The sequence below is a fragment of the Leuresthes tenuis genome, unplaced genomic scaffold, assembly GCF_036924035.1.
Source record: "Leuresthes tenuis unplaced genomic scaffold, fLeuTen1.0.hap1 SCAF_21, whole genome shotgun sequence".
Taxonomy (NCBI): domain Eukaryota; kingdom Metazoa; phylum Chordata; class Actinopteri; order Atheriniformes; family Atherinopsidae; genus Leuresthes; species Leuresthes tenuis.
In genome coordinates this window covers 25,977,470-25,994,634 of record NW_027325375.1, presented here as the reverse complement: position 1 = coordinate 25,994,634, position 17,165 = coordinate 25,977,470, and the positions used below count along the sequence as shown (strand labels likewise).

General features: G+C 38.7%; 1 protein-coding gene across 1 annotated transcript in view; it reads right to left on the bottom strand.

Annotated features, from left to right (window-relative positions):
- Window positions 1–4,259: 4,259 nt before the first annotated feature.
- fgf11b (fibroblast growth factor 11b) overlaps window positions 4,260–17,165 on the bottom strand; it is a 36,661-nt gene continuing 23,755 nt past the window's right edge. Inside the window, exons 4-5 of the mRNA XM_072374574.1 lie at window positions 11,301–11,499; window positions 4,260–11,216 (exon numbers count right to left, since the gene is read on the bottom strand). Coding sequence (XP_072230675.1) covers window positions 11,080–11,216; window positions 11,301–11,499 — 336 coding nt within the window. The 3' untranslated portion in view covers window positions 4,260–11,079. The remainder of the gene's footprint in view (window positions 11,217–11,300; window positions 11,500–17,165) is intronic.

The following is a 17,165-nucleotide window of genomic DNA, read 5'->3' as shown; positions in this document are numbered from 1 at the left end:
TGACATTCAGTGCTTTGAAAAAGATAATTAACACAAGGTTGTGATTTTCCCATGTCTGTTCAAATTTAGCATGTAGACTCCTATAATGGAAACATGCTCAGGCTGAGGGTAATTGGTTCCCCCAGCTTTCATGAGAACTATATTTGGTTTAATGCCTTAATCCTTATTTGCTGCATTATGAAACATAAAGCTCCTTTCAGTCTGAGTGCAGACTGCTTCACTCTGTGTGGGTTTACTGAGAATAATCTAATAGAGATGCACCAGTCATGCCTCCATGAGATTTGAGATGCCACAGAAAAATATAAGGAGGATCAGAGGAGAAAAGTGGGCTGTTTGACCCTGACTGAGGTCATGTCGGAAAAAGGAACTCGCTGTAAAAGCAGTGACAGCCCAGAGCTCACGATGATCTGCCAGATCAGACACTTTAAAACTTCCACTTGTTCAGACTTGAGGCATAATTATCAAGCCTGTCAAACACTGATTTACCATAGCTGTCACTGAGAGATTGTAATATCCAATACACTGCTGGGTTTTGAACCAGGGACACGAATGCAGCTATTCATCCATCTGATATTTTATAATAGATAATGATGGTTCTGTGAAAAGATGCAGGACTCTCCAGTAGATCAGATAGACGTTACATTGTTTACATATTAGAGTGGACGTTCTTCTCCTTGATCAGTTATGCAGGTTTGACAGTCACATGATGCATAGAAATGTTGTAAAATAAACAGACCTTGCACTGTCACCTTGTCATGCGCTGCGATTGTCCATTGCAGCTGTTGTCATTGTTTTCTACCTTTGCCTCTGTCATTTCAGTCAGCATTCAATCAGTCATTTCACTTTTTAAATCTTTTTTTTTTTCTAGGATAGCATGTCATGGTGTCTAGGTGTATGTGTGTGGTCTACAATGAAACATATAAAGAAAAAACAAGTACATGTAAATCTACTCATCAAGATGCTAATTTATATGACTTAGCATTTCCATGCAAATGATTTCATATTATCTAAAGATGTCTAAATATATTCTTAACAGGTTACCACTTTATACGTCAGCTACGCACAAAAGTAAGCTCTAACTGGCTGTAGGAGCCAATTGGTGTACACTACTTTAAAAACAAGGAAATGATGTGGGTGTACGTTGTGTTAGGACCAGAAAAAGGAATCAGTTTTGACTGCTTTACAGGGAACACACTGTCTACATGCAACGTTCTGTTTGTTTTTATGTTTTTTTCTATATCATTGGAAAGAAATGATTGGCTTTGAAACTTGCAGAGAAAACCAGTTTTGATGAGGTTAGTTGTACAATGAATAGTCAAAAAGATTAGCTTCCGTAACTGTGAATATCATTAACTAAACAACCATAGAACAGAACAGCTGCAAGTATCACTCAGTCTGTAATGTAGCTTTAGTCACAGTTCATCAGAAAAGCAGACAAATCTTCCTACCACTTGCATGCCAGGAAGTCGGCACTATGACTGCCTCAAGTTTGATTCATTTGAGCAGCTTCATGTGTTTGGTGACGCTCTTGCCAGGTTCCACCACAAGGAGGCGATACCCCCACCGTCTACAGCATTTACCATATTTATTTTTCAAATCATTTTAAACACTATTGCAGCAGTCGTGAACTCTTTGGCCACGAACTGAGCACCTTGTGATCTGGCATTATAAAAGAAACAGTATATGACACCAAAGCTAACTGTTCCTTCATGGCACTGTAGTATGGTGTTGAATTAGTTTGAAAACTAATTAAAAAATAGTTTGCTCAATACAAAACAACAGCTATTGTAAAATATTAGTATCTCACAATTTCTGTGTATTTATTGTGACCCAACTACTTTTGGTCATGTGAAATTTGCTTTGCATTTCAAATCTCGTTCAGATGATACAAGCATATGAAGCCACCCTGTGTAAAAGGAACAAGTGCAGGAAAATGCAACCATTAAGACTTGTGGGCTCTAACTACAAAAATAAAGAAAATAAAAACATTTCGGACCCAAACATATTTGGATATTAGTGCAATTCTTGTTGTTCTAGCTGTCTATCTGAATGTATTCAAGTTACAAGGTTACAAACAGCTATGGAGTCAGTTGCAGTTGTGGTATTTTAATTTTGAAGCGGTTGCCATAAATTCCACGTGGACACATGGAAAAAAGGAAGGAACAAGTGGTGGATGATTGTAGGATAAGTTATGAGCTGAAGAAAAATCTCTTCGCATCATCCACACAAGTGAAGAACTTTCTTCAGAAGGTAGACATTTCATTATCCAAGTCTACAAAAAAATTTAATTTTCACAGAGAAAATGCAGACAGTTTTACTACTATCCCTGTAGTTGAAAAATATTCAACAACAGCCTCAAGGATAGAAAAGCCTGGTAAGCCTTAGGCCTTTAAAAGCCAGACCTGTTCTGAAACTGCTCTCTTTGACTAGATAAAGTCAAGATGAAGCTGCATCAGAAATAATGGGGTGAAAAAAGTATGGAGAAGGTTTGGAACAGTGCATTCTGAAATGGGAGATTAAAGAAGACACAAGCTGCTGGATGAATTCTGGATTGTGTGGAGGTGTACTGTCTGAACAGATTCAGCCTGAAAAGAGCTGATTTGACGTTTCACAGCACGGATGGATAGTGGCCCAAAGCATACTGTTAAAGCAGTATGCAGTTTTTGAAGGTAGAGAGGAATACATTTTCAAGTCAATCACTTGATCTCAAGCCAGTCTTTCTGCATTTAATTTCTGATAAGGAAACTAAACTAACCAAGAAGATCCACAAATAAACAACTAATGAAAGCAACAGCAATACATGTCTTTTAAAGATTCAAAAAGAAGGGAACCCATTGCCTGGGCAATATCCTTTTTCAAAAATGCAATTGCCATACTTAGATTGATGACTTTTTACCTACTTCCCTGATTATTGAGTAATGAGGGAATAGCCAAACTGCACAGTGGTGTGATGGTGGATGCATGGGTTTTGTCCAGTTACTCTGGCTCCCTCCCACCATTCACACATTAGGTTCATCGGTTAATTCTAAATGGTCCCCAGGAGTGAATGTGAGCATTCATGGTTTGCAAGAAGAAAAACAGATAACTGATTCTGTTTAAATTGAATCTGAAACATAAAATGAGGATAAATGTTCCATCAGGACTATTGTCCCTTCCAGTGACCAGGTCCAAAAGATAGCATTCTCTACGGTCAAGGGGTTTGTGGCTGTTATCTCAGCTTCTATGCCAACTATGAAGGGAAAAATGGTGTCCTGCATCCCTTAAGTAATCACTTGTCTTGATGTAAGCTTCTTGAGGTCTGTTTTTAATTCTGGACAGCCTTACATAATCACCATTTAATTCTTTAATAATTTGACAAGTTGTTATTTTAGAGCCTTGAAATGCACTCACTTAGTCCTTTTTAGCCTAATGTTGAGGGAAGACTTTGTCCTGTGAAACAAAGTAACACATTCTGGGTATAAAACAAATCAGTCAAAATTGAAATATAGACACTTAAAGGATAATACTTGGGTTCTAATAAAATCCAGCACAATAACTTTACAATTAATTTACCAGTAGCCCGTACTATTAGAAACATGAATCTTCATTAACTTTAATTGTTATCTTTCTCAATATGTTTATGTTTTGTAAAGGTGGAGTTGCTGTGTTTGGCAGACTTAGACTGCTGAAGTATACCTAAGTGATATGCACATAGAGTTTCTACACTGCCATCTCTAACCACCCTATAAACCATCTCATCTACTCATCTACTGCAGTGAAAACGTTCTGAAACGGCTATTATCTTTCTTTAAAACTACTTATGCTCACACGAGAAGGTGTCGTTTGCATGACTTTAGGGATGAAGCACAATTGTGTGCATGTCCTCTAAAGACAGAGGAAGAAATGAGAGAAGCACAGCAGGTCAGCTGACTCAACCACCAGCATCTTTCCCCTGTCTTTCACAGCTCACCTGGGACCTTCAGTCACTTATTACACTGACATTTTTCCACATTACTTTGAACTGAATCACCTCTCCAAATAACCTTTCCGTACAGACTATATATTCCATAATATTAGATGGAAACTTTTCTTTTCATTTTTTTTTTAATAATAGAGTACAGCTCGGTGGGTGACTGCAAGAACAAATAAAAGGAGGAGAAAAAAACGTAGATGACCAATAGCACCTGCAGGGAAATCTAAGAAGACATTTTTAAGGACTTGGAAAGAAACTGGGAGAAGAAAAGGAAAAAAAACATCAAAGGGCGCTGCTTACAATCATACAAATATATGTTATTTTATTGAGTAATATTCCAGAATAAGACATCTCATTTTAATTCATGTAGGAGTTGTTGTAGAAATGTACACAGGTCTGATGACAAACATGGAGAGAGGGTGAATCGAGGGCTTCATCTCTATAGATAGTGAGAGGGAATCATTCTTAAAGAACCAATGTATGCATGCTTTGAAAAAAAAAGTCACTCTAGACAATTTGTAGTCATTATTGCGGACCACTGCTTGTCAATGTTGCCTGCAAAGCCTGACTGCAGTTAGCTTGCTGGGTTTGTTTCCCCTCCTTGAGTGCAGGCTGGTAGTTCTCGTTGCATATTGCTGATCTTGATCTCTGGAGTGTTCAGAAATGCCATTTGATCTTGCTGCATCTTTGGGCTCTTATCATGACGAGTCCAACATATGTATTAATCCCTGGTAACACTCGGGAGACGCCTGAGGAGACTTGCTCTGTGGCTAAACACTGCCAAGGCCCACTTTTAGTTATGGCTTCTTTTTTCTTTTCCTTTGAAAAAAAAATAAGCATCACTGTTTTTGGAAGACAAGGGGATTGGGTTGAGAGAGAGAGAGGAGTCAAGAGTCTGTAAGGGGGGTGAAAAAGCCATCATGGAAACATTTTGGAAGACTTGCATGACCAAAACTGAGAGACTACCAAGGCACAGACACATTGCCTTTTGGAGTTTGTTTTCATTGGATTTCGTGTATCTGTCACTTAACACACTGCTGGGTTGCACAGTGGGATTCAGTTTGGATGAATTTCACTCTGGATTCATATAATTGTGGATACGACTGTGCTGACCCAAACAAAAACACATTAAACAGAAACTACTAATCTGCTTACTTCTGAGGGATTTGCCTAAAAAAGTAGCATAACAGAGAGGCAATAATGAAAAAAGCAATTCAACAGAGATTAAAACTTTTCTGAGAAAAAAAATAAAAACAGGAGGCATAAATACTATATTGTTAATGTAACATGTATGTAAACTGGCAGGATTTCATTCATATTGCCCATCCAGCCTGTTGACATACTGCTATATGCTGTGTGGAGATTCCTCACATTCTAAGCATTCCTCAACAAATCCACACACTATATTCTGCAAATGCACACTTTAAACAAATGCTAGTTTAATCGAGAGTATTCAAAAACAATGTTTGGCAAAAACTGAACTTTGGCTTAGAATTATCAAAACTGCCACACATTGATTTATGCTGGTATTTAACAACACATTTATAATTTGTAAATAATGATTTTGCAGAAACATCTCCTATACGGAATACTGTCATGTACCATTAGTAATTAACTGTGAGTCAGAAGAACTGAAATAACAAAGTAGGAGTGTCCTAATGAAATTCATCGAGCTGTATTATAACTTCTTGAACACAATGCATGACAAGGCCTCATAACCACTGTCATGATAATCACATTAGTGATTGGTGTAAACAGCCAAATCTGCAATGATTGTGCAAAAATATGAATATTACAATATGTCAAAGCAACAAATTGTCTTCAAACCAGGGTGTCCTCAAAAGTGTTGCCTAAAGCAAGCATCTAGAAACCATTAGAGGGTGCTAGTTATACATTGTTTTACACAATAATTAAACTGCACGGTACACATTTGTGTATTTGGACACAGAGCTTGGAGCACATTGGTACAGCAATATTTGCAGTGATGTATGAACATTGACGAAAACAACCACAGCATTCAAGTGTGTCTGCAGTTCACGTGAATGATATATTCTGGTAAACTGTTTTTTTTTTAGTTTTTTTTTCCAGATAATTCACTACACAGATCATTGAAACGTCAACAAAACCTTACATGCAGACTTTATAAAATGTTGTCATCAAAAGCAACATGGCTAAGAATACTTTCATGTGGTGCACTGAAAACTCTAGTGTATTCTAATGTAACATGGGATTATTATACAGCATTCGGTGTGATTAAAATGCCTTAGTTTGGCTTAGTTTGCAAAGATTTCCCTGGATGTTGTTAATTGTACAGTGCAATATAGCTTTGGATTATTAATCATTTGTGATGAATTAGCTGCTGTCTATAGTCATTATTGCATGTTCGTCCCATTGACTTTGATAAAGTCAGAGCCTTCCAAGGTGCTGATTGGAATTTAAAATGTTTTAAGTGTGGAATGGTGGGTTATTAGTATGCATGGCAGTAGAGTTGAGCTAAGGGGCAGAGGCTATAAAAGGGGGCGGAACGTTCATTTGGGTCCCTCTCCTTGACTTGACACACCTGAGAGCATTTGAGCAGCCTTCGTCTGTTGATTTGAGTCATGTTTGGTGAGTGTTACAGAGCCTGGAGTGGTTGCTTGAGCAAAACATCCAAAATATAAGGTGTGCTTGAGCAGGAAAAGTTGTTTTATTTCATACGTTTCTCGGGTGGTTAATATTGTGCTTCATACAGCTTTCAGTCACCTGCGAATCTCTGATTAGGAGAAAGCGGGGGGTGGAGGGGCTGTGCTCCAGCCTAGTCAGGCATACTTATTATTTTTACCAAAACATGTTCAGACACTGTTTTGTTTTATGTTAAAATTTCTTTTTGTTGTTGTTCTTTTACAAGTAAAGCATCAACTAAGTTTTCTCAGCGGACCAATAGACTTTTTCTTTGTTGGTTTGAGACATTTGGCTGTACTAGGGAGGCAGATTAATTGGCAGTAGTGTTTTTGCGTGTGTTTTGCTGTGTTGTGAATGACCATTATTTATGGTGTTTCCTTTGCTTTCTTGATTTGTATGTATGGTGCTAGTTTAGCCCGTTATTTATTTCTCTACCACAGCCTCCATAGTAATGCCAGATAGTCTCCCTTTGTTTGTTTTTGTGTGGTCCATGGCTTTGTTGGTGCGCCAAACCTCTTTTAATGGAAATATTGTCCCCCTCCTCTTTGTGATAACTAGTATTTACACTATGTGCTTCCAGTATTCCCATAACTTAGTAGTGTAGGGAGGAGGTTTTTGTTACCCATTAGAATTTTTTTTTCTCTGTAATTACTACAGGAATGGTACTTAAAGGAGGAAAAGGACAACTATGGCTATGGAGGCTTGTGTTGTTTTGAGGACGAGAAGAAACGAGAAAAACTCTCCCTTCTGGTGACGTCCATGTGGAAATGTCAAAATGAAACAACAGACCTCCGAATTCATCGTGAACTAATTTAATTTGTTAATTATCTTCTGTGGAAGACCTTTGGAAAATGTTTGCACCCACAGCAAGATGGCTGTTTGTGTTAAATTTAGTCTATCATTGTTTCAATCTCAAGCCCTTTCCTTTGCACCCCACTTCTGTCGTCTTTCTTTACTATAAGTCATACATTTGTGATCACACAAACACACACACGAGTAGACTTTCTAAAGACACTTTCTAAAGTACACACCTTCACAAACAACACAAGACAAAGTTAATGGGTTGTGGATACTGCAGTTAAGGAGTAAATGACTGGTTTTGTTTTCCATGTTTAAACTTTGCTGTCAGCTTCACACGACTTGACCTTTAATAAATATATTCTCACTGGCAAAACTGACACTTTTTTTTTTTACTATTAAACGACAATAACAGAGACCCTCTTTATACTCCAGCCACTTCTTCTCCCATTACTCGATCACAATCCTTGCTTTCTTGCCATGACATTGAAACTTTCTGGTTAGATCTTGCATTCTTACTCTTTCCTCCGCCACATTAGGCTACATAACATACTTTCTTTCTACTTGCAATAACCCCACTGGACAACTTACTGTGGCATTCTTGACAACTTCAAAAGTAAAGAGTGGTTGCTTTAATGGTGCTGTGGAGGAAACTGAATCACGGCTAAGTTAAACATTAAGTCAGGCATTTTCACTTATATAAATTTACTTACTGAGTAAGTTTATCAAAAGTTACACCATATTTAATTGGTCTGTTTCACCACTTTTTCTACTAACATTACTCTCAGAAAAAGCTAATTTATGCTTGTGAAATATGATTATACGTTAATTTTCTGTTTTTGGACAGTGATAATTGTAGTTAAAACGCTATTCCTTAAACTAAGAGAGAAATATAGCAATTAAAGTTTTCTCAGATGCAGCTCATTTGCTGCTCTGACTCTCCAAATGTTTTTTATTCAGAAGTGGGTTTATGAGCAACCTGAAAAAGTCCAACAATATGTACTACCTGCTGTGCAAACACTTTGATATCATACAGTAGTTAGTAATGCACAGTTGGAAACCAGACTAAGTATAGCAAATTCCACAAGGAGACACGGTGCTGGCACTTTAAATTTAGAGATTTTTAGGTCTATAGTTGAGAATTATTCCAGCAGGATGAAATATCCAAATATGTACCGTGTGATATTCCCACTGGAAAATCCCAGAGAATTAAAAGACATAATGGGAAAAAAAGCAAAGCCCTCCAACCAATTTCCTCCACAGACCCCCACCCCCTGTCAGAAATAGCACACAATGCCTTATGTGCTTCTGTCTTGCATTCATTATCATATCCACATGCTGCAAACAACACTGCCAAAACTCCTCAGCTTATTTTGCTGCATAAATTCCTTATCAACATTCTTCAAGGATACACCTGCTAATCCTTCACTCTTTCTAAATAACTGCCTTCATGTGATGGCCTCTTTACAATTCCACACACAGTTACAGACTTACTTTCACCCTCATGAGCACATTCGTATCGCCTCTGTTTCACATTCTGTAACCCATCGTCACCTTACTTCACCCTTTAGAATTAACACAACTGCCAATGGACACAGTTTTTTAGATACATTGAGCGTCTTTCCAGTTTGCCTTCTACATCTCCCAACATTTTTCTTCCTGACAAAGCATGGGACTTAGTGATGTCTATGTTTGTTGGTGGTATCTGTACACATTCAGTTTGATGGAACATTGTGGTGACATGTTTTCTGCCCCAAGCAGTATACCAGAAAAGACAATATCCTACAGCAGCCAGTGCTGACTTACCCTGACAGTCCTCATTTTAAAGCCTCAGCTTCCAGGTCAGTGCATATTTTTGATTCAGAGCCTCAGTAAAATCAAACATTGGTTGACTGCATTAAAAAAAAAGATTAAAAAAAGAGAATCGAATTATTGGAGCATCTTTTAACTCCATGTGGCTGACCAGAAATCCTCCAACATGCTTCTTTTAAAACGTGTACAACAGACTAAAATCAGTGAGAATGGTTCACAAGACGATGAGGTATCACTTATTCACATATCAAGGACACAGTGTTATGCTCCGTCTGAAGGACACAAAAGAGGTTACCAACAGTTTTTCCATCTATTCCCTGTAAAAGCACTCATTCACACAAAGACCCTCACAGTCCACCCACAGACATCCACTTAGAAGGGTTAAAGCACAGTCACACCAAGACATTCACTCAGACAACTCAATTTTTTAGGGCAATTCTTCCAAGGTGATTTGATAAAGCTAGTGAGTGGATAAGCTGCCAGACATCCTCAGAATAACAAGTGCTCCAGCTCAGAGGCTCTTTCGCTTTGATGTTTTTGCCTCAAACCTGGTTTTATGCTGACAGCAGATGCTGACTGAAGTATAATTTACCGCTCCTCTTCAGGTGTTTAAACTCAGATCCACCCTGAGTTTAACTTCAGTATATCCTTTAACGAGCTAGAGCAATAACCAATCATCACATGGTAGCAATCACAGGGTGGAGAGAGTGTGTTGCTCTGGTTTACATGCATTTGTTCACTTTTCCGTTTTCTTATTGAGAATTATCTTTCTGCTGGTTTGCAAATATACTGATTGTGTATTGACTCATTCCCTAAGAGATGGTATTAAGATTATTATTCACAAAGTATTCACAACTCAAGTTATTAATGCTCTATTTTAAGGCTCTTTTAAAGCAAAAAAAAAAAATAGAATAGGAAGATTTATTTTGGTGTGTGTGTGAGATTCAGAAAATGTAATAATCTTCAACATCAGACACCCTGATCTTGTCTTTATTATTAAGTGCATCAGGATCGCCATTATTACCTGGGATTTTATCACCACCTTTATGGTGATTTGATCTAATTTATTTTAGTTATCATCTCAGTTCTATTTTACAGACAGAGCCTCCCTCTGATGTGCTGTCATCAGTTCTAGTTATTATCATAGGATAACGAGGAACACAAAGAACATGTAAAACTGTTTTTAGTTTTGAAGTAATAAACTACTTTTATATGATTTTGTCCTCTAACTTTCCCACACACTCATTTTGACTGTACTGATCCGAACTTCCTGCATATTGCTTTCCTCTCTGAGCTGTTTCGTCTCTCTTTGACTTTAGCCGACCCTGATGATTAGCTCAGCTGGTAGGCAGATGGTGGGTGGAGAGTCAAGTGAACCAAACCGTCACCAACTTTGGGGCTCAACAGGGACCTCGAGGGCGAGGATTATGATGCCGAGCCAGCAGTGGAAATGTGTGAGTGGTGAATATTGAGTACAACAGAGCAAACATTGGGTACGCATATGAGAAGAGAGGAAATTTTCAGTGAGACAAAGAAGTTTGAGTTAGGCAGGGAAATGAAGGAACCGTTGCATTAAGAAGTCACGGGGGGCAGAGGGAGGGACTGATATGGGGTGGGAGTGTAGTTCTGGCTTGGACCCTGGGCTTTCTTTCTGTTTTTCAAAGTGAGGGGGGACTCCTCTCTCAGGTGTTCTGGGCTGATGATGGACTGCTGACCCTTTATCCCTCAACATCTCATAGCGCACTTCTGGAAAATGGTGGCCAGGAGGGCCATTCCCTCTGCCACCCGCAGTGCATTTAGGGCGACTGTGTTCCCAGTGTCGCTGCTGTCCTTTGTCCCACCCTCAGTCTCCTGTGCTATGAGGCCTCAGCCTTGGGAGCTTCTTTCTGTCCATTCTGTAGAGTTGGAGAATCTGACGTCTTCACTGTCTTCCGAGGAGGACTCACTGGTTCACTGGCGAGCTCATGTAGCGATGGCTCCTTATACATCGCAACTGTGTGACAAAGATATAGCTGTTTGATTATTAAGGAGATAACTGAGCAAAGAAATGTGCTAAAGCAATGAATAAGACACAAACCTTCTATAACTTTAGGCAAGAAATGTGCAGCTCCCTTGGTCTTCTTTACCCGGTTCCCCTTCATGATCTGACCATCACGGTTGATACCAATATACCAGGAGCGACCAGACTGAGTCTGGCGGTAGAGCATGGATGAGTATGTAACGTAGTAGTTCTCAAACACGCTCTCCTTGAACTTACACTCAGGAGTGAAGTGCTCCTGAAAGGAAACATCGGAAAGGGGAAGATGTGCATTCATATTAGCAAACAAAGCATGATAAGAAAATGAGAGTTCAAATGTCGTGAGAAAACTGCAACATTTCTCTTTGAAGATGAACTCTGGACATGTAATCACACAGAAGCATGCGCACACACAGTGATGCACATTAAATAGGTGACTGCATTCCTGAGGGAGAGGATTGATAGACTTCTATGTGGACTTGTGTTGCTTTGAAAGCATGGACATTGTGGTCTTTTGTCAGCAGCAAGAAAGGGATGCAAAATGCATGTGAAACATAGCATTAACATCTCTGCTAAAAATAAATCATTAACAAAGGAAGAAAGCAGAGAATGTAAAACACTTAAACTTACTTGTGGGGATGTCATATTCAAAGCTAGATGGCAACTAATGATAAATCCTAATATTTGATTTAATATGTTTATTTCATTACAGATTCTAATCAAGAAATGTGAATTTTCCTTAAGAAAAACAATAGAAAAAAATCAAGACAAAGATATTCAGTGATAAATTGCTAAGAAACCACCAACCAGTTGCATTTAAGAAGCTAAAACTGTTCCATATTTTTTACATTTACGTTTACAAATGACTTGCATTTAGTTACCAAAGCTGTTGCCAATTTCATTTCAATGATTAAGCTGATCAATAAAATAAATCCTAGGTGTCCTTGATTCACCTTGGCTTAGATTGTAATGTTCCTTTTATTAAGTACCTTTGGACAAAAGCCAAATGAATAAATTATGATGTAAATTACTTAAACTGAAATGGCAGACAGTGTAAAAGCAGGATGTTCATCAAGGGAGAGGAAGAAAAAATAACACACTCAGACAAGAGTTTAGAGTTTTATACAGGTCCTTCTTGAAATAAAACTCACCTATTCTCTGTTTGGGATAAAAAAAAAGATTAATTAATAAATAGAAAATAAGAAAACTTAAAAACAAGCATGTGGACATCATAGATCCTGATTTCCACCCAGCTTCAATGTTAAATAACGTTACATTTGCTGTGTTTCAGAGGTTGGAAGCTTAAACTATTTTATTATTGCTTTTCCTTTCCTATTAACAGCTAATTCTCGTCAGCCATTATATAATTAAATTAACTAAGGAAAACTTATCCCTAATGTTTTTCATCCCAACAAGGCAATCTGTCCAATAATTTATTTCCCAGTCAGAAATGTAAAACTCTGAATATCTATTTTTTTCTTTTTTTACCTTGTCAAACATAAACTTATTGTTTATTGGTATATTCATAGGCCAGCTGATAGTTATGGTACTCTGAAATGTAAGTATTTGAGAGTAAAGTAATGCATTTCTCTATCAATTTGGTGTGGGGTAGCCTGTATTTGATTTGTCTGTGTGTGCTAGTGTGAGCTCTTAGGTTATTTCCTGTATGATCTATGGTTAATGTGCTTTAAGAGATGTTGAGTGCTAACGATCTAAAAAAAGGCAGATCCTACGGAACACGGGCGGAGTAAAGTGAGTGTGTTGCACCCTTCCTTTAACTGCTCTTAAAAGAAGTCAAATTCATGCAAGGAAAAGGAGCTATTGTACCTAATCTTTATTTTGACCAGAGTCAAAGAAATTTCACCAAAGCCTCAGACAGTCATGTCAGCTTGTGAAATATGTCTCCATTAAGAGTTACAAACTGACACTTCATTAAGTTATAAAAAACTAAAAAGACATTACATTTACAAGCACTTTTTAGACTGGGTATGCAATCAAAGTTCAATCCATCTGATATAGACCTTCTTTATCCTATTCAGGGCGGGATCTGGAGTCTATCCAAGCTGCCATTTGGCAAAAGGCAGTTTACATCCCAGACAGGTCATCAATCCATCACATGATTAACTTACATGGGCAGCATGCATGGTCACACCCATGGCCGCCCACAATAAAAGTTAACAGGAGTAAAAAGCTGTCTTCCTATAGTGCTATAGAGAAAACAATGTCTGTAATATTTGCCACTCGTGTTCTGTCAGTTGTCTGCAACTGGCTAAATCTGAATAGACAGAATAAAACCAAATTAAAAGAACTTGGACCAAATCCAGCAATTGAACCAGTCATTGTAAATGATCATGTTCCAGCAGCACTTTCCCTCCCTCTCTGTCCTCAATATAAAGACTACTGAGCCTTGCATAATGTTGACTGGTGATGCTAACCAATAGCGACAGATATACATCTCTCTTAGTCTCCATCAGGGTCTCGACAGGGTCCTTCCTCTGTCAGGGAGCAAAGCCAATCTGCTGAATTGATTAAGTGAGCGCAGCAGGGCAGAACTGGCTGAGTGCAAAATTTCTCTGAGACTTTGACGACAGTATAGGGCCAAAAGATCAAAGCCTGGCATGGACAAGCTTTAATATAAAGCCAGAGGGAGATTTAGAAGGTGTGGGAGACCTCCAGTTTCACACTTATCACAGATCATCACCTTTCTCCTTCACAGGGGGGCATCCTTCTTGTGCTGAGAAGGCATTATGGGACTTTGTGCCCCCTCGCCAGGCTCATATCACTGCTGTCTTCCCTCTGTATAAAAATAAACCCCTACCTTTAACTCAACAAGCACCACCACCGCCCCTATATTGCAAATCTATTTAAAGATCCCCTAACAGGGTTGATATCTTCTCCAGTGCTAACACAGAGGATGGAATCGATAGATGATCCTCTTCATTCATTATTAATCAGGCCAGAGAGAAAGAGGGGTGGGAAGTATGGAAGACGGAGACAGAAAGGATAGCAGAGGATCACTTGGAGAGGACAGAGAGGTTGCTTGGTAATAAAGTAGATCAAGAAAAAAGAGAATTGGAGACACTTGCTTCTCTCCCAGGACCAAAAGTTGGAACGCTGGCCTGACAAGGGCTCAAGTCAAAACATCCCAGGATCTGACACCCATGTCCTTCTTGAAAGAAAAGTCATCAGTCCAGCAAAACACCCTTCAGCTCAACCTCTGAAATGACACCAGTGATAACCCTTCTCCCAAGTCATCCTGCAGTTACCCTTCATAATCACTCCTCTGAAATTAGTCTAACGATAGAATCCGCATCTGCAATATCTTATTCAAGTGATCTCCTTTGGGCTAAAAAGAAAGTAAAAAATAACAACATTTTGTGAATACAGATATGACAAAGAAATAATTATTCTTCTATAATACGGGATGCCCTTATTGACAATATAACCCAAACCACCAGATTTCCCAGCGCAGATTACTAATTGCTGACAGTGTGTTGCAAATTTTGAAGATGATTGATGAGAGAATATCTCCATCTAAATAATGGGCACTATGACTGAGAATTAATGAAAACCTTTATCTTCAACCATGACTTGTTGAGAAACGCGGGTAAGCGACAATATTCCCTTCTATGTCCCTCAGGCCAACTATGAATTTGAATGACAGCAGATGAGAAAGGTAATACGTATTGTCCGTGTCGTGAATCCCTAAGATAGGAAGAACCTTCTTACGATGCAGAGTGTCATGCTGCCCACACACACCACCCCCCCCTTCATCCCTTGTGTCTGATTACATCTATTCTGCTTCAAGAAGCTTTACTCTCCGTGCCACCATACACTGCAAGTGCACAAAACAAAAACAGTGAAGTACTAACATAATACACTCACAAGGCAGAATCTAACTAACATCTTGCTCTAAATAGAGTGAAACAAGCAGAAATTTACTGTGACTTTTGTACTATATCTTGTTTAGTTTCATTTCACGATGCATATACCAGCATGGATTTAGAGCTATTACCCCTAAAATGTAACTCTTCTTCTTGAATTCAAACTATTTTTAAGCACCATGATGCACGATTATATGCAGTCCCTTATGTAGACAGCAGGGGTCACAGGCTTTCTGCATCTATTGACCGTCCCATCAGCTTCCAGAACAGTCTGGGTTGCAGTGAAATCTGCCCAGCTGCAGTAATATCACCACATTCCCGTTGCACTGTTATTGCTGCAGCAACCCGTTTGCATGACTTGTGAAATGTAAAGCTTGTTCACAGAAATCCTCTGTCACACACATACACACACGTGCACAATCTGTGCTGTGTGAGTGTTTCCAGCAAGGGAAGCCACTAGAAGGGCATGTTCTTGATGTTGTTGTTGAGCCAGATGTAGATGCACAATGACATGCCACGTTACATAAGTCAGTGGGGCATAGATGTGCTTATTAAAAGGAGTTTACGGAGGATGAGACTGGCAGCTATTACTGTCCAGTACCACACATGTAAAGCCTGCTCCCATTGCTCTAATATAAGCACAATGTTTGCATCACAAGAGCAGACCGGATGCTAATGTGACTCATGGCTCTGCAGTGCTGATTGACAGCTAAAAGCCACTGTCAATACATTGCTGACAGTAGCTGACATTTCTGCTGCTGATCAAAAATTCCTACTCTCTAAAATTTTTTGGACATAGAGAACAGTGATTGATTGGATATCATGAGCTGTTTCAGTTTGTTTCAGCTGTTTCTTAGCAGACAGCAATAACTACTTTCCAATGCACCCCTAAAGAATTTTTGAAGGAGAGCTTTGGTACAATATTGAGCCCATCAGGAGGAACAGGCTTCTGACTGTTCTTAAGTGGCTCCCCTGCAAAATGTCTTTCTTTATCCTTAGCTCTTTGCTCTTCTTCTCTTTTTGTCTCGCTCAGACCAATTATTCTCTCTGTTACTTTTTCTAATGTCCACATTTTCTCACACTCCCCTGTGATAGAAGTGATTATATCTAGCAGCTGACGTTGTCCTGTATCTCAATAATCCTCCCATGAAAAGTACAGAAAGAACATATTTCTTCATCAATACCTCTCAAGCTTATTCACTTTATCAAGAGAGCAGAGATGTTAATGCTTTTTTAATGGAACCTGATAGAAGAACTGTTTAATTCTTACGTTTACCTAGATGTTTACTGACTACCAGGCAGTGGTGCAGATGGTTAACACTGCCTCGTGTTGAACCTGATGATCAACTTTGGTCTTCCTCTGAGAATGTTCTCATTGTAGCTCTGTGGGTTTTTTTTTTTTATCAATCTGCCTGTCAAAACACATACATGTAGTTGTATGTGTATGTCCATAGAATATTCAATTGGCACAGAAATCATCATAATCCTTGTCTTTCCTCATATTTTTTATTTGGTTTCTGTTTTTTCTCTCCCCATGTGTCTTTGTTAGTTTCCTCTTATTTAATGTCTTGTACTATTGTTGTTCTTACTTTCCACCTTTGTCTTGCTGCTCTTCTTTGAAACGCCTTGTTTACATTTACATTTGTGTCTTAACCTGTTGCATTACATTACTTCATTCTCAGGATTTGGCTTCATATTGTTTGAACCATCTTTTTCTTTGGCCGTCCATTTTTTCCCCCGACTTTCCAAAGTTTCTATAGAGATTGGGTTCCTTTGAATTACTATAAGTTGCATCAGCTTTCAAATAAAGCTGGCTTATTCTTTCTTTTACCTGCCTGCGTATGTGTGTCTGCCCTGTAGTTCCTCTTTAAACTAATAGAAACAACTTCTTAAACACTTGCTTGTCAACGGTCAAGAGACCATTTTCAGAGCACATACCCGTTATTCCATTTCCCAAATTGCACACACTCGATTCCTCCACTCGACTCCTCTCCTCGCGGTTTTGTCCCTCCCACAAGAATTACGAGCAGAGGACATGGTA